Raw genomic sequence first — 23,940 nt, 5'->3', positions numbered from 1 at the left:
AACTGTGATCGTTTCAAGCCTGCTGCCTAATGTAGCTAGGATGGGCTTCTGCTTCACTTTTTTAATTTATTACATTTTATTATTAGTTACCGTTAAAAAAAGAACCATTAACTTTTTTTATTCAATATCCTAATCTTAAGATATACAACTGAAATGAAATACACAGTGTATGTCAGTTAAGAGTTTTTTCCCCTTGATTATTGTTGAAGAAAGTTGTTTTCTCTTTTTAAAACGAAAATAATAAATTGAAGTTTTGCGAAATCAAATTATGATCCCAAATTTAATTCTTGAAGACGAGAAGGAGCTACTGGATGGATAAAGAGATTTCGTGTTTTCTATGCATTAAGTCTGCTAGGCTCAATATTAATCGTATCAACTTTTTTTTTTTTTTAAAAAAAGGTCATTACTTCTTACTGTCCTGCAAACAATGAGCCTATCGCCAGAGTGCGCCAAGTAAGTATTCATGTCTGTTTTCTTTGATAGTTTAATGTTAAATTTAATAGACGATGTTGTCAGTATCAATACTCTTTATCAAGATTGCCCTCCCCAAATTTGTTAGGTCTCTTCGACCATTACTTTAAACAAGAAACCTTTTTTTCTTCACATTTATTGATGTGCACGGTTGTAGCTTTATGTATTTTAGACCTACAACACAATTGCCAATCAAGGCACGCACCAGTGCGAACTTGCATTTATTGTGTGCCACATTAATGTTTTATATTTGTGTTACCAATGTAGAATTGCAGATCAATGTGTTTTGTCAACAATATGCAATATATTAACAGAAACCGCATGGTTTTATGTGTTCCTTTCTGATGTGATATAGTATTCAGATGCAAAGACACTGTCATGTTAGAAATTTTAACTTAAAAACATGCCCCAATCAAATTGTTGCTGCATTTTGATAATTTAAATTTTCAAGTATGTTATTATTTTTTTGTTCAAATCATGAAGGGAAGTTTGCAAGACTATGAAGAAACTGTGCAAAAAGCGAAGGAAGCATGGAAGATCTGGGCAGATGTGAGTGTAAAGATATATAAATGCATTAGATAGATGTTGTCTACAATTAATTTTTAAGTATAAACATGTTGAGTAATTACAAAGTGATGTTCCTTTCCATATGTTCAGTTAAATACATTTTTAATAACTTAATATTCATTTTCTTCCCAAAAATGTAAATATGGACATTTTTTAAGTTTGGAAAAGAAGGGTGCAAGGCACGAGATTAGATTAGATAAACCTCATTAATCCCAAAGGGACATGTGAGTACATACAGCAGCAGAAACATAAAAAAGATAGTCTTGAAGAACAAATAATCAATCAATAGACACATGGATAAATAAATAGGTTAAACAAAAATATTGAGCGGAATTAGCAAAATGAATACAAATAAACTAAAGTATTTAGTCTAGGACATCAAGAGGAGGTTTTTGAGTATGCCTGATAGCATCAGCAAGAAAAGATACCCAGAGGCATTTCTTAGCACACCACAGAGTAATGTACCTAAAAGTGCTGAAAGTGGGTGCCTCCAGGAGATGATGGAGGGGATTTTACATGATGACATTTATAATTGCCATCATCCTCTTTTCCTCAACAGCTTTTAGCACGTCCAGGGTTAGTCCTGTGGTGGAGCAGGGTTTCCTGATAAGTTTGTTCAGACATTTTGTGTCATTTGAACTCAGGATCCTTCCACGGGAGACAACACTTTAGAACAATACACTGGCTACTACAGAAACATTTCCAGCAGCTAGTGGCATACATCACAAGGCCCGAGTCTTTCATGGATCAATTTCTTATAAATAGCCACAGAAAATGTAACTTTAAAATGACAATTTTAAACTGAATGTTGCTGCTGCTAATTTGGTATTTTGATGAAACTGCAAATGTATGTACTTGAAGGCATGCAGTTTGCATTTCTTCTATTATCTTAGAATAGCATTGCCTGAAGTGTAGGATCTGGATTGATTATATTTGTTGAATTATGTGAATACGTTTTTATCCTCCTTATCCTGACATTGTATGTTCATTTGGCTCTCTTTCAAATCATTGTTAGATTCCAGCACCAAAACGAGGAGAAATTGTAAGACAAATTGGTGATGCCCTAAGAAAGAAATTAAAAGTCCTTGGGAGCCTGGTGAGTATGATAATTGTTATGTCTGCAGTGCATTTATATGAATGTTCAAACATAATGTCTTTTTCTTAACAATTTTCATTCTTAGTCATCATAAAGTGCCTTAAGATTGAATCAGCAACAGCAAAATTTTTAGCACATATTTGTACACAGATTGTGTGTTGTACAAAATCTGTGTTTTACAAGATGACAAAGAAACAGTTACAATAGACGAAAAACAGGTTAGGCAAGCATAATAATGAACAAGTAACAAAATAAATAAAGGGAGGCTACGTAACATAGACTCTACTTTTCTACTAATTGTATATCTAATATACTGTATAATGTTATATTCTAAGTCTCTAAAGATGAATACAGTGAAGGTCAGGTTCACATGGCCAGAAGGACAGAAAAAAACAAACAAAAAAGCTCTAGTTAAGTTGGCGGAAAAAAACAAAATCTACTCAGGTTCCAAGACCAAAAGACTTCCTAGCTCCCACGGGGCATTCTACCCAACATACATATGCTTAAGTCATCCTCATTGTTTCTAGGTTTGGTCCCAGAGGATTCACCGTAGTAGGTCTTGTGGACAGCTGGGGCTCCTGTCTTTATTTAAGCTGTGCTTTCATCAGGTGCAAACTAGAAAATATAGCTGGCCAAAGAAGAGGTTACTATAGATTGCAAATTCCTGAAAGATGATAATTCTGTACATGTATTTTCTATTAAGAATACAACTAAATTGTAGCTGCTAAAAAGCCAAATTAAATTTAAAAGAAAAAAAGCAGACTAGACCACACTAGTATTGTTTTTGTTATATACATTGCTTACTTGTCAAAGTATCTGCATTATTAAGTATTCTGATATGTCTCATTAATGACTGGCAAAATATTTTTCAGCTTCTGCTTCCCTACACTTTATGATGATTTAGTTTTTGTGCTTCTTAACGCAAGCTGTTACGGTAGTTGAGCAAGCTGAAGTTTTTTGAATGTCCTATAAAGAAAGAATAGTAAGGCAGACTTTAACAGAGAAAAAGATGAGCCTAGAATATTAGCTTTTCCATTAAAGAAAGTGGAGTACAGTAATCCCTCCTCGATCGCGGGGGTTCTGGTGAGAATCCGCGAAGTAGAAACCATATGTTTGTATGGATATTTTTATATATTTTAAGCCCTTAGAAGCTCTCCCACACTGTTTAGAAATATTCTCCACACAGTTATACAGTAAACCCTCGTTTATCGCAATTAATCCGCTCCAGACAGATAAATGAATTTCCACGAAGTAGGATTCTTTATTTATAAATCTAATATTTTCGCAGTTAGAGCATAGAAAGCCTGTTTACGACCTTCTAAATACGTTTTTTAACATTATTAGAGCCCTCTAGACATGAAAAAACACCTTTTAGTCAAAAGCTTAAACTGTGCTCCATGACAAGACAGAGATGACAGTTCTTTCTCACAATTAAAAGAATGCAAACATATCTTCCTCTTCAAAGGAGTGCTTTCAGGAGCAGAGAATGTCAGAGAGAGAGAGAGAAAAGTAAACAATCAAAAATTAATAGGGCTGTTGGGCTTTTAAGTATATGAAGCACCGCTATAAAGCGGTCCCAATGAAGGGATCAATGTGAAGGTAGTCTTTCAGCATTTTTTTAGAGGAGCGTCTGTATCTTCTAAGCAAACAGCCTCTGTCCAAACAGACCCTTTGCTCACACCCCCTCCGTCAGGAGCAGAGAATGTCGGAGAGAGAGATGGAGAAAAGCAATCAAAAATCAATATGGGCTGTTAGAGCTTTTAAGAAGCACCGCGCGGGAAGCATATCGTATATCATTGAGGAGTTTTATTTATTACGTAATACATGCTCTGATTGGGTAGCTTCTCAGCCATCCACCAATAGCGTCCCTTGTCTGAAATCAACTGAGCAAACAAACTGAGGAAGCATGTACCGTAAATTAAAAGACCCATTGTCTGCAGAAATCCACGAACCAGCGAAAAATTCGTGATATATATTTAGATATGCTTACAATTAAAATCCGCGATGGAGTGAAGCCGCGAAAGTCGAAGCGCGATATAGCGAGGGATCAATGTAGTAAAATGAGAAGAATGAATTGAAGGAGTCATAATGTGCAGTTTGACAGATGGCAAGAAAACATACTTTAATGAATTCAGGCCTTTTCATTTTGTATTTAAATCTTGTCTAAGTTTGGATGGTATACAAGCTTGTTTTAAGAACAGTAGCTTACATTTTCAATTAGTTAAGGAAGAGATAAAGAATAATTTGAAATTGCTGCTTAGTAAACAATAGGTTTGTTAGCTTAACAGCAAAATTTGTCAGTTTTACTTGTAAACCTGCTAACTACATTAGCCTTGTATCGTCTTGATAAACATTTTATGAATGTTTGATTGTTTGGCATCGTTTTAAAGGTCTGTACTGTGCTTATTATTTGTTTGTGTGTGTCACAGAGTATATGTTTTGGTAAGCATAAAAGTTTTTATAGCGATAAGAAAAAAAGTCTGAATCAGCCAATCAACTAACCTGATATTGATGAAGAAGAAATTAACCGTTTTGTAAAACTTTGTATTTCAGACACAGAAGTCTGGTACAATCTTACAATGCATTATGCTTTTTCCTCCATGTCTTCCAGGCATATAAATAAACAGTGTATAACAGATTGATATTGCCCCTAAAAAACAAAAAACCTGGTCAGAGCATTGCTATGTCTCGTAGTCTGGTCTTGTGTAGTTTGTTTTGTTTCAAAGTTATATTTATTAATTTTGTTGTTTTTTATCTAGGTTTCTCTTGAAATGGGCAAGATTTTTGTAGAAGGTGTTGGTGAAGTTCAGGAATATATAGACATATGTGATTATGCAGTTGGCCTTTCTCGAATGATTGGTGGGCCAGTACTACCTTCAGAACGTAAGTTACGCATACACAATACTTTTGGATTATATTGCTGCTTGAATTACAAATCTAACAATGAGAAATTCTTAACTAGAAGAAGGTGAGAGTTTAGTTTGTCTTTATAATTGTATTCATTTTCAAGTAAGATCTTTGGAGGCTCAGTACCTGTTATTTTTGTTCAAGAGAGTTTCAAGGCAAGTACAGGTATGTGAGTCTTAGCTTTTACAACTAGTTAATTATTATCATTTCTAAATTGATTGTATCAATCTGTAACTTTGCACAAACGTGAGTTAGCCAACTATTACTTATGTAATCTAGTATGGATATTAATAAATAACAAATTATAATGAACTTTCTATTGAATATCTTTTCATGCATAACGGTAGAAGTGCTATGAACAAATCAGTAACCATATGGAACAAAATGAAAACACTGAGTAACTGATAATGTTGTGAACTCTTACAGTAACCACCATGATCATGTTGTACAACCACAGTGCTTGGAACCTATCTAAATATTTAAACTTGATTTTCTCATTTGTCACTTTTGAGATAGTGTCAATTTATAATGATATAAGTTGGGTTCGGAGTAAAATATGATAAAAAATCTGGATAGCATTGTTTTAAATGGTGGATATGCATGGCCCACTAATACATTTCTTATTCAAGCCTTACTTGCTGTTTTTGTTTTTGATGTTTACAGGACCGGGTCATGCTTTGATTGAACAATGGAACCCAGTTGGTCTGGTTGGCATCATTACTGCTTTTAACTTTCCAGTAGCTGTTTATGGTTGGAACAATGCAATTGCACTTATTTGTGGAAACGTTTGTCTCTGGTAAGGCATGCAGTTATTTTAATATTATCCAGGCATAATCTTAAATCATATTAACAGATATCCTGAAGTAAACATTTTATAGCTGTGCTACCTTTAGCCTTGGGACTTTGAAAAAGAAGGTGTGTTTTTTGTTTCTTTTTAGACATGTATTATTGTGAAAAAAGAACAAATAGTAACATACAATTGTATTGCAGGCAAGAGTACAATACTGTATATATTGAAAGAACATTTAAAATAATGTGTTTTTTGGTACACAAACTTATGTACAATTTTTCGATTATTTTTAGATATTAAACAGAAATTGAATTTATCTTGGCAAGTTTTTTTTAAACTTAAGAGTCTTTTCAGACTAGCATAAAAATTTGTAGTGCATCTATCACTGTAACAATTATAATGAAATATAAAGCATTTTGCCAAAATGTATTCAAACCTTTTAATAAAAAATGATAGGACAATGCTATTTATTTAGCTTGTAATAGTTTTCCATGTTGATGTGTATCTTGTTTAGGTTTTTTTTCTGTCTGATTAGAGACAAACATGTATTTTGCATTATTTTTTCCTTTCATGTAATATTCAACAAATTTGTATTGAATTACTTTAAGTGCAGTTCTAATATAACAAACATTATAGCGTTAGGTTACTCCTTTCACAGCCCATTTTAGAAAAAAAAAACAGGTTTAGCGTTCCTATTGTTCCTCTAAGTAGTCTGGCTGAATTTTCTAGGGTAAATATCATTACAGTCTTATTAAGTGCACAGATGCACTAGATGATAACTTGGAGAGCAAGTGGTATTGACAAATTATAAGATATACCTAAAGGGGTGTATTCAGTCTTCCATGAAAAACAGTGTCGTGAATTTGAAAATTAATTTGTTACAGAGAGAAGTGTAAATACATGGCTTCGTTTAAAATAAACATGTATTAGTAAGTATTAATCATTATATGATCACTACATTTTCAGAAACTTTTAAAATTTTTTATTTATAAAAGATAAGAAAATAATCCCACACCAGAGTCTTTCTCTCTGGCACTTAGTAAGAAACCAGGCCTTGCATAACTTGTTTGGTGAGTTTTATGGTGCATCTGTGAAGCCTAATCATCATCACATGGCTTAAAAATAGTATACCTGTATGTCACATAATAAACCTTAGGTTTCACAAAATTAAACTTAAAAAAAAAAAAAAAAAGGTTTATTATATTTAGAACTTTTCATAATACTTTATCTGATCCCTATTATTTTGTCCTGTCCTTCAAACTTTTTTGTTTAAAATTCTGAATAAACAGGCTAGCAAATCAGTGATAAAATGAGTACATTTGATATATTTAAATAGCATTCTCACCATATGATTTTTATAAGGACTGATAAACATGCATATTTTTACAATTTGAAAATATTGTGTTAGGTTTAATATATACTCACTCAATAACTGAAATGAATTAATGTTTAAAAAACAAAGAATTAGAGTAAGTAGTGTGATACAATTAAAAAATCTATAACAGTATTGTGATGATACATTAATAACTTTATTTTTTTTTTTGTAGGAAAGGTGCCCCCACGACTCCTTTAACCAGTATTGCTGTTACAAAGTTAGTATGTTACAATTCACATTACATAATTAATTCAACATCTTCATTTGTCTTTCTTTGGCTCTGTGAAGCATGGTACAAAATAGTTGTGCTTATTAAAAAAAGAAGTGTTTGGTTTTAAAATTGTGTGTCCTCTGACATTTCACAAAATTCTTCTGTGATTTATGTGATTGAACTATCTATATGAGACAAAAAAAATGCCAGGAAGTTAGCCTAGAAAAACTATGCAGACAAAATTTCAGAAATCTGAGATTGGTTCATCTAATATCTTCAAATCCAACTCGGCTGAGTGGATGACTTAATATGACTGAATGGATGACTTGAATTTTTTTTGTATATATTTTTGTGTGTGTGTGTATATATATATATATATATATATATATATATATATATATATATATATATATATATATATATATATATATATATATATATATATATAATACACACACACACACACAGTGCATCCGAAAGTATTCACAGCATCACTATTTCCACATTTTGTTATGTTACAGCCTTATTCCAAAATGGATTAAATTCATTTTTTTCTTCAGAATTCTACACACAACACCTCATAATGACAACTTGAAAAAAGTTTACTTGAGGTTTTTACAAATTTATTAAAAATAAAAAAACTGAGAAATCAAATGTACATAAGTATTCACAGCCTTTGCTCAATACTTTGTCGATTCACCTTTGGCAGCAATTACAGCCTCAAGTCTTTTTGAATATGATGCCACAAGCTTGGCACACCTATCCTTGGCCAGTTTCGCCCATTCCTCTTTGCAGCACCTCTCAAGCTCCATCAGGTTGGATGGGAAGCGTCGGTGCACAGCCATTTTAAGATCTCTCCAGAGATGTTCAATCGGATTCAAGTCTGGGCTCTGGCTGGGCCACTCAAGGACATTCACAGAGTTGTCCTGAAGCCACTCCTTTGATATCTTGGCTGTGTGCTTAGAGTCGTTGTCCCGCTGAAAGATGAACTATCACCCCAGTCTGAGGACAAGAGCACTTTGGAGCATGTTTTCATCCAGGATATCTCGGTACATTGCTGCAGTCATCTTTCCCTTTATCCTGACTAGTCCCCCAGTTCCTGCCGCTGAAAAACATCCCCACAGCATGATACTGCCACCACCATGCTTCACTGTAGAGAATTTTGTTTCTCATGGTCTGAGAGTCCTTCAGGTTCCTTTTGGCAAATTCCAGGCGGGCTGCCATGTGCTTTTTACTAAGGAGTGGCTTCCGTCTTGCCACTTTACCATACAGGCCAGATTGGTGGACTGCTGCAGAGATGTTTGTCCTTCTGGAAGGTTCTCCTCTCTCCACAGAGGACCTCTGGAGCTCTGACAGTGACCATTGGGTTCTTGGTCACCTCCCTGACTAAGGCCCTTCTCCCCCGATCACTCAGTTTAGATGGCCAGCCAGCTCTAGGAAGAGTCCTGGTGGTTTTGAACTTCTTCACTTACGGATGATGGAGGCCACTGTGCTCATTGGGACCTTCAAAGCAGCAGAAAATTTTCTGTAACCTACCCCAGATTTGTGCCTCGAGACAATCCTGTCTCGTAGGTCTACAGACAATTCCTTTCACTTCATGCTTGGTTTGTGCTCTGACATGAACTGTCAACTGTGGGACCTTATATAGACAGGTGTGTGCCTTTCCAAATCATGTCCAATTAACTGAATTTACCACAGGTGGACTCCAATTAAGCTGCAGAAATATCTCAAGGATGATCAGGGGAAACAGGATGCACCTGAGCTCAATTTTGAGCTTCATGGCAAAGGCTGTGAATACTTATGTACATGTGATTTCTCAGTTTTTTTATTTTTAATAAATTTGCAAAAACCTCAAGTAATCTTTTTTCACGTTGTCATTATGGGGTGTCATGTGTAGAATTCTGAGGAAAAAAATGAATTGAATCCATTTTGGAATAAGGCTGTAACATAACAAAATGTGGAAAAAGTGATGCTATATATACACCTACACATATAGGCAGTCCCCAGGTTACATACGAGATAGTGACTGTAGGTTTGTACTTAAGTTGAATTTGTATGTAAGTCGGAACAGGTACATAAATTTAACAAATGCCTTTGTTGACCGACTATAACCAAGTGCTCTGCCAATGAATGATGGAGTTTCACCTCTCTCTGACCTTTTTATTATTTCTACTTTATTTTCAATGGTGATAGTTTTTCTCTTCTTTACTGTATCACCAGCACATGCATCAGATTTGTGTTTCAGAGACATTGTTGAGCTCTTCTGCACAGCACTGTACATGCTATCACAGCAGGAAGGCACCAATCGTCAACACGTCTGATGTACTGACAAGAGACAACTTCCTGCTATGTATGTAACAGTACAATCAGGCTTGCTATTGAGAATGAATGGGAGCATCGACGGTTGGTTCATCACCAGCCCACCTCACAGTCACCTTCACTATAGTATGCTGCCTGCAGCATCCGCCCCCAGAGAACGAACACGGTACGGCCAAAGGCGGGTAGTGAATCTCCCCCATTCAATAGGCAGCCATCCGATGCACGATACAATGCTACCCCCCGCCGCCTTGTTCACCCTCAATGGCTTCCGTTCATCCACAACCGGGTTACCGCTTGCAGCATTACCAGCTACCACCGAGAACAAACAGGGTAGCCATGTGTGGTGGGCAGGCAGTGAAACCGTTTGCCGCTGGGAGCTGCCCAAGGAACACTACGCCCCCCCCACCCCATAGCCACCACTTGCAGTGTCCCCAGGCTGAAGATGATGGAGCGGCAGTTACTGAGGCGCATGCGTCACAGCTGCGGCCCGTTTGTATGTCGTAGGTCAGATGTCCGTAACCTGGGGACTACCTGTATATGTGTATGTGTGTGTGTATATATATATATATATATATATATATATATATATATATATATATATATATATATATATATATATATATATATATATATATATAAAAACATGCTAACTGTGTAAGCCCGTGCTGTGAAAAGCCCAGGATCCTACAAACTACTCTAGCTCTCCTAGGTCGATTCAATTTGCTGACATGTTCGCATCACTTTTGCATTAGCAGGGGGAGTTTAAGTAAAAGGTATACTGGCTAAGTGACCTTGTCTTTCTTCTGAGGTTTCGTTTGTGCTGATTTGCTGACCTTACTTGTGATATTAGTGGCTAAGCGAGTTGTCTGTTTCCTCGGGGGTGGAGCCTTTACCCTGACTGTACCTCTCACTTCCGGGCTGAACAGACACACACACTTCCACGTATATATGTTTATATATACTCGGCAAAAAAAGAAATGTCCCTTTTTCAGGACTGTGTATTTCAACAATAATGTTTTAAAAATCCAAATAACTTTACAGATCTTCATTGTAAAGGGTTTAAACAATGTTTTCCATGCATGTTCAATTAACCATAATCAATTAATTAACATGCACCTGTGGAATGGTCGTTAAGACCTTAACAGCTTACAGAAAGTAGGCATTTAAGGTCACAGTTCTAAAAACGCAGGACACTAAAGAGACTTGTCTACCGACTGAAAAACACCCAAAGAAAGATGCCCAGGGTCCCTGCTCATCTGCGTGAATGTGCATTAGGCATGCTGCAGGGAGGCATGAGGACTGCTGATGTGGTTAGGGCAATAAATTGCAATGTCCGTACTGTGAGACGGCTAAGACAGCGTTACAGGGAGACAGGAAGGACATCTGATCATCCTCGCAGTGGAAGACCACGTGTAACAACACCTGCACAGGATCGGTACATCCGAATATCACACCTGCGTGAACGTACAGGATGGCCACAACAACTGCCCGTCACACCAGGAACACACAATCCCTCCATCAGTGCTCAGACTGTCCGCAATAGGCTGAGAGAGGCTGGACTGAGGGCGTGTAGGCCTGTTGTAAGGCAGGTCCTTACCAGACATCACCAGCAACAACGCCGCCTATGGGCACAAACCCACCTTCGCTGGACCAGACAGGAGTGGCAAAAGGTGCTCTTCACTGATGAGTCACGGTTTTGTCTCACCAGGGGTGATGGACGGATTCGTGTTTATCGTCGAAGGAATTGAGCACGTCTGGGACCTGTTGGATCGCAGGGTGAGGGCTAGGGCCATTCCCCCCAGAAATGTCCATGAATTTGCAGGTGCCTTGGAGGAAGAGTGGGGTAAGATCTCACAGCAAGAACTGACAAATCTGGTCCAGTCCATGAGGAGGAGATGCACTGCAGTACTTCAAGCAGCTGGTGGCCACACCAGATACTGACTGGTACTTTTGATTTTGAGCCTCCCTTTATTCAGGGACACATTGTGAAACATTTTTAGTTTATGTCTTATGGTGTTGACTGTTCATACAAATATTTACACATTAAGTTTACTGAAAGTAAAAACAGTTGAAAATCAGAGGACGTTTCTTTTTTTGCTGAGTATATAATGTAACTTCTGTAAGAAGCTTCAGCATAGCAAGGTTTCAAGGGTGGCCCTTGGTTAGCTTTTCTTTTCTCAAGTTAAACTAAAATACAGTTGCTTTGTGAACTTTTTTTTTCTTTTTAAACACCTTAGCACCTTCGGTCAGAGAGAGGGGCAGATCAGTGCAGATGAACAACTGTATATTGCGATCAAAGTATGCACAATACAAGTACATATTTCTTTCTTTTTTATTTTTGTTATGAGAATTGGTTTTAGGATAGATTAAATTCTTCTAGATGCAGTTGTTATGTTACCATCTTAAAGACTATAATAAACCATTTTTTATTAATTTCTTAAACCAAGTTTTTTATGACACATCCTTTTTTTAGGTAGATACTTTTTGATGTGGAATATTCTTCATTTGTAGATGATATAGTGGTACTCTGCAGTGACTGATTTCAAGCTCATTAGAAATTAGTAACACCCCATAGACCAGGACTCCTAAATCATGGTCCTGGAGGGCTGCAGTGGCTGTAGGTTTTCCTTCCAACTAGTTTCCTAATTAGAAGACTATGCTGATAATGAAAGTTGGTATTTAACTACTTGGCATGTTAGTACGTTCATTCATCTGAGAGAACTTTAATTGCACTATAGAGTTTCTTTCTCTAAGAAAATTATCCATGTGTTTTATGGACCAGAATAGATTTAAACTAAACTGTCCTTCCAAATCCCTTCTCGTTTATTTCTAAACATTTTTTAAATTGGATACTTCATGATGCATATGCACAGGTTTAAAAGGAAGCATGTTAGCTGGAGAGCTACTGGTTGTCTAGTTAAGAAAGCAGGCAACAATTAAAACCTTAATGCAGCTGCTAAAACCTTCAACAGGCAGTTAAGGGTTCTGGATTGTAACAGGCAAGATAACTAAAATTAAGCCCAAAAACATATTGCTTTAGTAGTAAATAAATGTGTTCTAATTTAAGAAATTGGTTGAAAGGAAAACATGCAGCCATTGTGGGTCTCCGTTACTATTTGAAGACTGTTGACTTTTGAAGTACTGAAGTGAAGTGCTGTTGATCTTTGTGTAATCTGTTACTACTCACCTTCAAGGTTAAACCAAAACCAGCCAAGTTGCTATGCAAGCTATTTTTGAAAGATGTGGAAATCATCTTTAGGTCTGTCTGGTCTAAGTTTAATCTGTTTTGGGGATAATTAAACCAGTACTGCAATTATTAATTTCCATTTACTTTTTGTTTTTCTGTTGCATGCACTGTTTAAGTGTTTCTAAATGAAACAAACACATTTTACATATTAACCCTCTGAAAATCTTTCTGTGCTGGTAACAGGGGTTCAAATTTTAACTATTATGTTCTTCAGAAGTTTATAGTCTTTCAAACAGAGCAGTTCAGTTTCCTGTAAAATGTGAAAATCCAATCTGTATGAAAAATCTATAGACTGGATGCAGTGGGGTGTATAAAGTAACAAGTTATATTCTTTTAAAATGTAGTCATTGGGGTTAAAAAAAGCTATTATAGCCTGTCTTTCACTCTTCAGGTCCAAGCTACAAAATTCTTGTTTGGATTTATAGTGTTCCTAACATTTGTGTGTGTTTCAGCTAAAGAGAACATCAGATTTTATTGAGGGTTGACTCATTTATTGCAGTATGGTTTGGTTACCTGGTGTGGTGCCCAGTCTGTGGGCCAAGAAGAATATTACCTAGCAATGATTAATTGTGATTTTAGCAGATGGGAAATGCACCTTACTTTAGTTGCTACGTGTTTATAACTTACCATTCTACCCGTTTATTTAACTTTTCTTGAAGAATTCAGTCTGCTTGTCTGTTGTTAGTTGTTGAGTTTTGCATAGATTTCTGCCTTGTTGTCCTACTGAAATGAAGGCTATTTGTCAGTAGTGTTACATTATTAAATTCACTGATTTTTAGCCTTTTCACCACAATCTTTTTTTGGTATGTGTGTTAATAAAGTGACTTTGGAGATGTTCACCTTGCTATGAATGTGTCCTTCTTGCTATGCCAAAATAGACTACACATCAGTAGTGTTGCTGTGCCATTTGTCATATGTCATTTTACTCAAGTGATGCTTATCATCTGATCAAATAGTCATGAGATTTTCACAGCATTTTAGTAACATTTTTAAACTGTAAACCTAGTCTGTTTTTAAAATGCTTTTTTAAAGGACTTGGCCATTGAGCCAAAGGGATATGCAAGTTACTTTTATTTAAACAGTTCCAAATAATTAGTCATACTCATATTGAAGATTGTTGATACTAAAGTTAAAAAAATGCACTTTTTAGCTTACTTGTAATATGATGATTTTTTTAAGAAGTGGTTTGACATTTCTTAAAGATGAGGCTTAATGTGTTTATTTTATTTATTTTTTGTATATGGTGCTGCTTTTTATGTTGTTGAAATCATTTTCTTTCTTTTCATTAAACAAAGATTTATCTTAAATATTTTATGTTCAGAATAGTTGCAGATGTTTTGGAAGAAAACAAACTTCCAGGTGCTATTTGTTCGATGACTTGTGGAGGCGCTGACATTGGGTGAGTCCAGGTATTGTTAACAGTGAAGTGTGCCTGTATTTTTCTTTCAATCTATTTCATTTTAAAAATAAATAGTAGAGGTGCCTATTATTTTTCCTACATTGCTTCATTTCAGGGAACGTTCCTGAAAAATGTGGTGGTTTTTATCTTTTTGCTCCATTGTAAAATGTTCTGTGTCTTTAAGACACAGTCAAAATTGCATACGTTTGGCAAAAGCAGTTAATTTCATTTATTTGTCCAATTGATATTTTAAGTACTTTGACAACAATAAATGTAAATAAAATTCTATCTTTCTCTTAAATGGCATTAGTGTGTGTAGTAATGTTTATTTATGTACCTTAGTCTCATGTAATTCTATTTTATGTTGTAGTTGATTTTTCAAGAGGTATCTTCATTAAATACAGTATGTGGATTAATTAAAAAAAATCTTTGAAATACTAGCTATAGATAATATTTAGATAATATTTTTTCATAACATTTGAGAGTACTTCCCCTAAAATATATTAAAGTGGACAATTTTCAGCTTTTTGAATACAGTAATAATTTTTGTCTACTGTACTACATTGGGCAAATGACTAACTTAAATATCCTTAAACACTAGATGTTTAATCATGTGCACACTTTGTTATGTGTGCGGTAGGAGATTATGAGGGCCTCCTGTTCTTGGACAGTTCAGTCTAGAATTGTAAACATAGGTTTTTGTTCACTAATTAATTTATATAGCACCTTTCCTAAGTCTGTAATGTATTTCATTAAGATGGTGAAGGAATGAATGGATGCTATAAATATGTTTAGTTAAAATTTCATGTGACATAAGGGTTTTTAAGATGCTTGCCCTTCTCATTTCCCCAGCATAATTTCTTGATAGTTCTTTTCAAATATAGAGCAAGTGAAAAAAACTGAGCAATTAAAGTGACATTCTTCATCATTAGTACAATTGAGATGTTGGAATATGTCCTGAATAGATGGAATCTCTTTACTAATAAAATGAATCCTTTTCTGCAATAATCTAAGGGTACATCCTTTTTATATAGAGTTATCATGTCATTCCCCTTCTTTTTTTATTTCAAGATATTCCTAGCATTTCCTTGCGCTTTTCCGCTTCTTTTACTATTTTTTTTTTAACATTTCACTTTGTTATATTCCATATTCCCATCCTTAAACTTTTAACTGCCAGTCATCATTACCGGTTAAACCAACTGTTTTCAAGGCTTCTGTAATGTCTCTGATCAATTCTTACCATGTTCTGTATATACTTCCCCCAAAATAGAATGTTACAATCCACCTTTATGAAAAGATATGTATAACTTTTCATAATGTTAATGTTAACATGAATGACGCTTAAGAGTTATGAAACACAAATGTCTAAGTGATTTAATCCAAAACATTAAAGACTGTGTAAGTTTGACAGGGCGGAAAAAGGAGGTTATTTTGTAGATAAAAGCTTCTCTGTCTTGAAGTGCTTCCTATATTGGTTCCATATTCTGAGTGAATGAAGGACAATTGGGTTGTTAGTATATTGACAATAACTTGTATTTACTGGGGCACAAAGCAAGGAATATAAATAAGTACTGTAGGATTTTATTTCCATTGCACACCAAGTCTGCATGTGTTCATCTATTTGTGTCAATGTCCAGGTTTTTATAGCTTGTATATTTGCTGCCCAGTAATAAAACTGAAAGTTAGGTAGAGTCATGCCACCTTCTGCTTTAGGTCTTCATAGAGTTGCCCTTAGGATGCGTGGATGTTTTGAATTCCAAACAAATGAGGTCATGATTGAATCTTATTTCTTAAAAAATGATTTGTTAATGTATATGGGGATGCTTTGAAATAGAAAAAGAAACTTAGGAAGTATATTCATCTTGACAGTGTTAATTCTCCCTACTAAAGTGAGATGGAGGGTAGAGTATATGTTCAAGTCTTGTTTAGGTTTTTCACGCAGACAGTAAAATCTTGTTGATAAAGAGCTTTGTTTACTTGTGATGTTTACCCCTAGGTATTAAAACTGATCTGTGATGATAAAAGATAAGGTGCCCAATCTAATGTTGTGTGCTAGAGAATTCACTGGAAAAAGCACACTTTTTTTCAAATTAATTTGGAGTCTGGATATGTTTTGAAATTCTGCTAGTGATGTTAGGACTACAAGCACAGTATTTTGTGCATCTGATACATAATATAGTGCAATATCATCTGCATATAGTGATTTTTTTTCTGTTCAAGTCCTCTGATAATCCCCTTTATCTCAGAAGCATTTCGGAAATGAAGAGCCAATGGCGATTGCAAATAGCAGTGGTGACAGGGGGACATCCTTGTCTAGTGCCATGTACTAGTCTGAAATAATGTTATTTAAAACTGAAGCTTCTGGATTGGTGCATGAATCAAACTACTGTATACATCTGTTTGGGTCAAATCCAAATTTGTGCAATGTGATGAAGAAGTAGTCCCACACATTAAACAGGTGTCAAAGATTAGAAGCTAAGTGTCTGCCTTTAATAAATCCAGTTTGGTCTTGTGATATTTCTGATGGAAGTACTTTCTCAATTCTTCTAGCTAGAACTTTGGAGAGTATCTTAACATCATTATTCAGAAGTGAGATTGGTCTGTATGATGCACATTGTAATAAGTCCTTATTTTTCTTAGGAAACATAGTAATTAAACTTGACGAAAAGATTGAGGTAGAATTTTATTGTCTCTGACTTCTATAAATATTGCTAATAAAAGGGGAGCTAACTTAATGAAATGTACGGAATTAAATCACTTAGAGATTTGTACATAGATAACTTCTTTCCATCCTATGAACAATTACACTCCAAATTAAGCTTCCCATCAACACATTTTTTCCACTATTTCCAAAGTAGAAAATTTGCTAAACAAAATCTGCTCAGTTTTCCTTATCTCCCACCAATTTCTGTTCTTGAAGAAATATTGCTCAGTCTTGAGGACTCAGACAGCATTTCTATAATATATAAAAACATTTTAAAGTCCCTTCCTTTCAAAAATCCCAGAGTACAGTGGGAAAATGATCTCTTGCTCAACATTTCAGAAAAGGAATGGAAGACAGCCATGCACACAATTCACTCTAGCTCCATATGTGCAAAGCAAAGCATACAGTTATTCAACTTAAAATATTTTGTTAAGCATATCTGTCTCCTTTAAAATTGTCCAAAATGTTTCCAGGGCAAGATCCAACCTGTAAATGTTGCAGTTGAGCTCCGGCCTCAATGGGCTATATGTTTTGGATGTACACAAATTAACATCATTTTGGACCTGTATTTTTAAATTCCTATCAGACAGCCTTGATGTCACAATCACTCCTAACCCATTAACAGATGTGTTTGGTATACTCCAAGATGGGCTTAAAGTGGAGAAGGACAAACAAACTGTAATTGCCTTTACTTCACTATTAGTACATAGACGTATCCTTCTCAACTGAAAGTATCGTAGCTCTCCTGTTTTAAGTCAGTGGGTAACTGATGTTATATACAAATTATAAAAAAAATCATATTCTGACTTAGAGGATCTGTTCAAAACTTTATTTAAAACCTGGCAGGATCTAATCAATAACATTTTAGAATAGGCTTTTATATTGAGGAAAATGATTCTCTTCACTCTTTTCCACTCTTAAAGTTTTATTTTGGCTGTTGGTCTTCCTCTTTCTCTTGGGTAGTGGTTAAATTTAGTTTTGTTTTGTTAAGTTTAACTGGTTTGTATGGAATGTTGTTTTTAATAAATTCAATAAAAAAGTCCTGAAGCACATTATATTCCAGTGTTCTACAGTAGTACTCTTGTTTCTAAATTCTTTCTGCACTACAAATTAATGCACCATTTGCCCATGAAATTGTTTTAGCATCAATGATTCACTTCTGTCACTTACTGTAATAATATGAATAATAAAAATTACTGTTGTATTTATGTAGCATTTTGGATAAAATATTGACAGTGTACATCACAAACTGCCATTCCATTTGAAGTCAATTATTAACAACATTTTTTTTTTTTTTTTTTTTGTTGTCTGTCTCTCTCTGTCTTCCCTTTTTATCTTTGGACTTGCAATCCACTCCTGTATTTCTATTTAGCACTGCTCTTGCAAAGGATGAGCGAGTGGATCTAGTTTCCTTCACGGGCAGTACTAGTATAGGGAAACAGGTGGCCTTAATGGTACAAGAAAGATTTGGTAAGTTGCAAAGTACAGTAGTTAAACATCACTTGATGTGCATAAAACAGCTCTGTGTATCCGTTGACTTTTTTGTTTGCATATTGCTGTTGCCTGCAGAGGGCACAGTGCCACCCAAACCCGACAAAGACAGATGCAGGACACAAGTTCAATCCACACGTTTTATTTATTTTTTTTTTTCTTTTTCCTCTTGAGAAACGCCTTCCTTGTTTCCCATAAGCCCAGCACACTCTCGCAGCACAAACACAATACTTCTTTTCTTTCGATTTTTCCCCTCCATTCTTTTGGTCAAGCTTTGTCTCCCTTTTCCCAACTCTGGCTCCTTGAGTAGTAGCTGCTGGCTCCTTTTGTAACGTACCCAGAAGTGCTTCAGGTGCTTGATAACCTATTTCCGGCAGCACTTCTGGGGGCACCCATAAGGGCTCAGCAGATCCCCCAACAGGGCTGCACCAAACTCCAAATCCCATGGAGCCCTGTGGGAGTCTAAGACACCACTGCCACACATGGGGGCTGCTACCAAGTGCTCTGGGGAAGGTAACACTCTGGACATGCTTGCTCCCCCAGACCTTCCAGCGTGGAGGCATCCTAGCCAGGCAAGGGCCCCGGCCGCACGCTACAATATCTACAATGGCGGAAATAAGTGTTGAATGCATCATTTTCTTAGCATGTTCAATACTTTTCCTCTGTATCATTCCACTTTATTATACATACCTTTATTTATGGTCTTTAATGTTGTGAATTCTGTATATTTCTGGATTTCTTCAATTAATACCAATGTCTGGTGAGAATTTCATGTGAATAGCCTCATGCTTCTTTTAATAACCCGGTTAGATCCAGTACGGTCTGTTCTCTCAAAACAGTAATGGACACCTTTTATATTAATTATTCATTTTCTTGGGCATTTCTCACATGGAATAATTTCAATTTACATAATAACAAAAGACTCATGTGTTTCTTGGGCAATCTGTTTCTTTTTGGCCATTTTTGAACCCAGAATTGAACTTTGGGAATGCCAGTTCCTTATAATGCAAATAAAGTCAATTTGTTTGCTTTAATGAACGGAAAAACATATTTCTGTTACAGAGGATTCTAGAATATGTAGATCATGAGTATCCAAGATCTGATGGGGTTCTCTATCAGAAAGGACTGGCTTTAGAATCAGAATTTAATCTCTTGAGAACAAGAAAAACTGAAGTTATTTTTAAATGGAGCATAAAGAGATAACTTTAAACAGTTAAAGACACAGTTTTATAAGTCATTCTATTCCTCTCAATGTAAGACACAAGCAAAGACATTCTTTGCTTAAATATAAATACCACAGCAATATTTTTAGTGCAGAAAAACTTAATAAACCGATGACACTTTTAGATATACAGGATGTCACAAACTCACTTCAAAGTGGGAAAGCTGCAAGCCCAAATTTCTACCCAGTCGAATTTTATAAACAATATTCTAAGTATGTAGGCTTGATTTATTAAAAGCATTCATAGATGCTAAAAAATTTAATTCTTCCTAAAATATTCTGCAAAGCATTAACTGTTTTTCCAAAGAAAAATAGTTACTACAAAGTGAATCATATAGACCAGTGTTAGGATACTAGCGAAAGTCAAAATGATGCAAGTACTTCCCTCAGTAATATCACAAAACCAAATTTGATTTATTAAAGGCTGACCTTTAGCCTGTTTACTATCAAAATTATATATTTACTACATAGCACAGATTCATTTGTTGCACCAATATATTTGCATGGGTTAAACTACTTCATACTAGTCCAGAAGCATCATTCCATATGAATATCACAAATTCCGATTTCTTCAAGTTATAGCAAGATCGCTGGTTTCAGAATTAATTTGAATAAAAATGTGCTTTTCCCTGTGAATTCTCTAGCATCTCATACCAGATTGGATAGCTTTTCGTTCATAAAATCAAAACATTTTAAATATTTGGGGATAACAATCAGAAATGGATATTATTATCTTTTTTAGAGCAATTTTGAAAGTACTGTGGAGGAAAGCAAAGAACGTGTTAACAGAAGCGCCTTCCTGCATGAGGCTTTGCAAACAGAAGCGCCTTCCTGCATGAGGCTTTGCAATCGTATGCTATTAATAAATTGTAAATCATTCATTTCTAGCAGTTTTAGGAATGTGCAACATTAGTAAATGTATTGGCTATATTTTTAAAATTAATTTAATGGCACCTTGATAAAAAGCACCAATTTATTATTAAAAAAGCTCAGACATTTTTGGGTGATAGCAAACCTTTGAACACTATTGTATTTAGCTCCCGCTTTACTACTACTACTACTACTATCCAGTACAGCAGCAATAATATTACTATTCTGTCAATATATCAACTTCAGCCCCCCTCAACCCAAAAATACCTTCATTATTAAGGTCTGTGGTACTTAAAATCCTCCATCTGGCGCAACAGTTTCTACTTTTACCTATAATTGTTTAGTCAAGTTAGCTGCCAAGATAGCTACCTGTTAGTTCTTCAATTGAAAGTGCTAACTTGCAAAAACAATTGCTGGTCAAAATCAATATTTGGGTTTATTGACATGGAAATCCTACATAAAATGATTCGGTTCTCAATAAGTGGTTTGCTGACAAGGATGACCAATTAGTTCTGTTGTAAATCACTCTACATCCTCACTGAATTTTTGTACTGTATGATGGATCATCTACATTATTTTCTACTAACTTTTTTTTTTTAAGTTATAAAGTTTTGTATTACAGATAGACAATGCAAAAAATGTCAGATTATACTATTTGACTTTTGCAGTTACAGTAGGTAAATAGTTATAATTGGTTACTTGGAATTATTGGTGTGTTTTCAGTATATTTATACTCAGTTGATTTTCTCTTCTCTCTAGGAAGACAGCTGCTTGAACTTGGTGGAAATAATGCTATAATAGGTAATGTTTTGTACATGGATCAGTTTTTCATTTTTACCATTATTTAATAATCTTATTTGCATTATCACATTTTGTGTGTGCAAGTGCAGCTTCATTTAGATTTTAATAACTGTGTCAGAACAGGCCCATTTCAAACCTCACGATATACTTATAGCAGTGTAAAGCTTGAATTTTAATAATTTATTGTCTTTCTCACAGTTTTTGAAGATGCTGATTTGAGCTTAGTAATCCCTTCAGCACTTTTTGCTGCTGTTGGAACTGCTGGGCAGCGGTGCACTACAACCAGAAGACTGGTAGGAACACATTTTTCATATTTTATTTGTATTTCTTAAAAAAAAAAAAAAATCTAATTTTAAGACTGGTACAATTTACCATTTGGTGATATAGCCTAGGAATTATATAGTGATGCTTTTAAAGTTTGGCAGTATTTTTTACCATCTTGAACTGGATCTTATAGCAGTTGTAATTCCTCCCCTACAGATGTCTAACAGAAGATGTGAAAGATTAGCATGCCTGTGTAAATTTTCATTTTATCTAATAATCCTGTATCTTCCATGGTTGTGCACCCTTCCTTTATATAATGTTCAGCATTTGTCCACTGTGTTCTTCATACCTTCTCTTCAACCTGCCATTAGAAGATGCTTTGTACTTCCTACACATCATTAACACTAGAATTACCAGAGCCTACGAGAAAACTCATAAATCAGGCCCACTTTAAATCTGTTCGCACCTCTCAGTCAGCGTCTTTTGTCCTGTAAATGTGCCGATTAAGACAAGCAGCAAGCAGCCTGCTATTCCATCCCCCCATCGTCGTAGAACGTTCACAAAGTTCTCCCAGCTCATGCATTATTGGATTATCTGGGAGTGAAGTGCTGAAGTTTTAGAGTGGAAATAATAGATCATTATTTGAAACACATGTATTTCTTGTGTGTTCCGTTTCTACCGTAATCTGTGTAAACACATTGTTAAAACAGAAACTTTTTCATATTTTAGTAATAAATGTTACAAAATGTAGGCATAAACTATAGAATGTGTGAAGCCTGAAGTCCAAAGATCAAATAAACGCTTTTACAAAAGGTTCAAGGACGATACAACAGCTTCCGTGGTGTAGCGGTAAGATTTGCTGACTTGTAATCAAGAGTCCCCAGTTCGATCCCGACTGCCTCCTATATTTGCTGTTTTCAGTAGTGAGCTGCTCTTATTGTTACAGTACACACATACATTTGGTTTGTGTCTATAACATACCGTGTACATTTATAGTACTGTAATTTTAAAAGTTACCTTTTTTTTTTTTTTTCTCCCCACTTTTATTCTCTCAGTCACGATACATACTACTGCCCTAGGGATCCGATGGTGTTAGTTTTTATTTGAAACTGGGAGTAACTGCAGATGTGAGTAGTGTTTTGAGGCAGTGGAACTGGATATTGTCTGATCTGGAGGGATAAAAGCTGACACACAAACGCTAGTGAATATGCCTTCTTCATATCTCATCGTCACTTGATTTTTGTTATTCAGTTTTATTGAGTGTTCCTGCTTACGCAGAATTAGTATGCACCTTGTGGTTTATGATGTCAAAAAATAAACGGAGACGTAGGTATATATGATATTTGGAATTATTCATTTTATGACCTTTTATGAGGTCAGTTCAGTGCTATATACAGTCATCAAATTCAAATGTTAACAGTTCATACACACGCAAGGACCGTCCTTCCTACATTTACGACATGTGTGCCTGTTGCAATGCGCACACTTCTCTCTCTATGCTGTGGTTTCTATTACACACCTGAAAGAAAGAGACAATCTTCAGCCCCACCCGGAGATGCAATTAGGGTCAGGTGGTCAAGCACCTGGAACACTTCCAGGTGGGTTACAAAAAGGGCCAGCCACCACCACTCAGGAGCCAGAGTCGGGAGGAGGAGGACGACTGAGCTTTAGGAGGAGTGGTGGCAGAGGAGAGAAGAAGAGTGCATGGTGTTGCAGGTGTGTTTTGGGACTGTGTTGGGCTGTGTGGCACGGGGAAGACGTGTCGCACAGCTGAAGATAAATAAAAGTTTGTTTATTTTTTTACGTGTCACGTCAGGCGCCTATATAGCACCTTTGTCACAACTGTTAAAATTTGAATTTGATGATTGCATATAGCGCTAAACTGACCTCGTAAAAGATCATAAAATGAATAATTCCAAATATCGTATATACCTACGTCTGTTTTTTTTTTTTAACATCGTAAACCATAAGAGGCATACTAATTCTGCGTGAGCAGGAACACTCAATAAAACGGAATAAAAAAAATCAAGTGACGGTGAGATACGAAGAAGGCATATTCACCAGTGTTTGTGTGTCAGCTTTTATCCTTCCAGATCAGAGAATATCCAGTTCCACTGCCTCAAAACACTACTCACATCTACAGTTATTCCCAGTTTCAAATAAAAACTAACAGAGTTTGATCCCTAGGGCGGTAGTATGTATCATG

At 35.6% G+C, this 23,940-nt stretch overlaps 1 protein-coding gene across 1 annotated transcript in view; it reads left to right on the top strand.

Annotated features, from left to right (window-relative positions):
• aldh7a1 (aldehyde dehydrogenase 7 family, member A1) overlaps nt 1-23,940 on the top strand; it is a 56,581-nt gene that overhangs the window by 627 nt on the left and 32,014 nt on the right. The window contains exons 2-11 of the mRNA XM_039759026.1: nt 400-453; nt 955-1,020; nt 2,054-2,134; nt 4,894-5,017; nt 5,705-5,837; nt 7,379-7,423; nt 14,305-14,382; nt 18,459-18,556; nt 21,429-21,470; nt 21,669-21,763. Of these exons, the coding sequence (XP_039614960.1) occupies nt 400-453; nt 955-1,020; nt 2,054-2,134; nt 4,894-5,017; nt 5,705-5,837; nt 7,379-7,423; nt 14,305-14,382; nt 18,459-18,556; nt 21,429-21,470; nt 21,669-21,763 (816 nt within the window). The remainder of the gene's footprint in view (nt 1-399; nt 454-954; nt 1,021-2,053; nt 2,135-4,893; nt 5,018-5,704; nt 5,838-7,378; nt 7,424-14,304; nt 14,383-18,458; nt 18,557-21,428; nt 21,471-21,668; nt 21,764-23,940) is intronic.

Source organism: Polypterus senegalus, chromosome 7 (genome assembly GCF_016835505.1).
Source record: "Polypterus senegalus isolate Bchr_013 chromosome 7, ASM1683550v1, whole genome shotgun sequence".
Classification (NCBI taxonomy): Eukaryota; Metazoa; Chordata; class Cladistia; order Polypteriformes; family Polypteridae; genus Polypterus; species Polypterus senegalus.
Note: the sequence above shows the minus strand (reverse complement) of the source record. Positions and strands in the feature narration are given on the sequence as shown.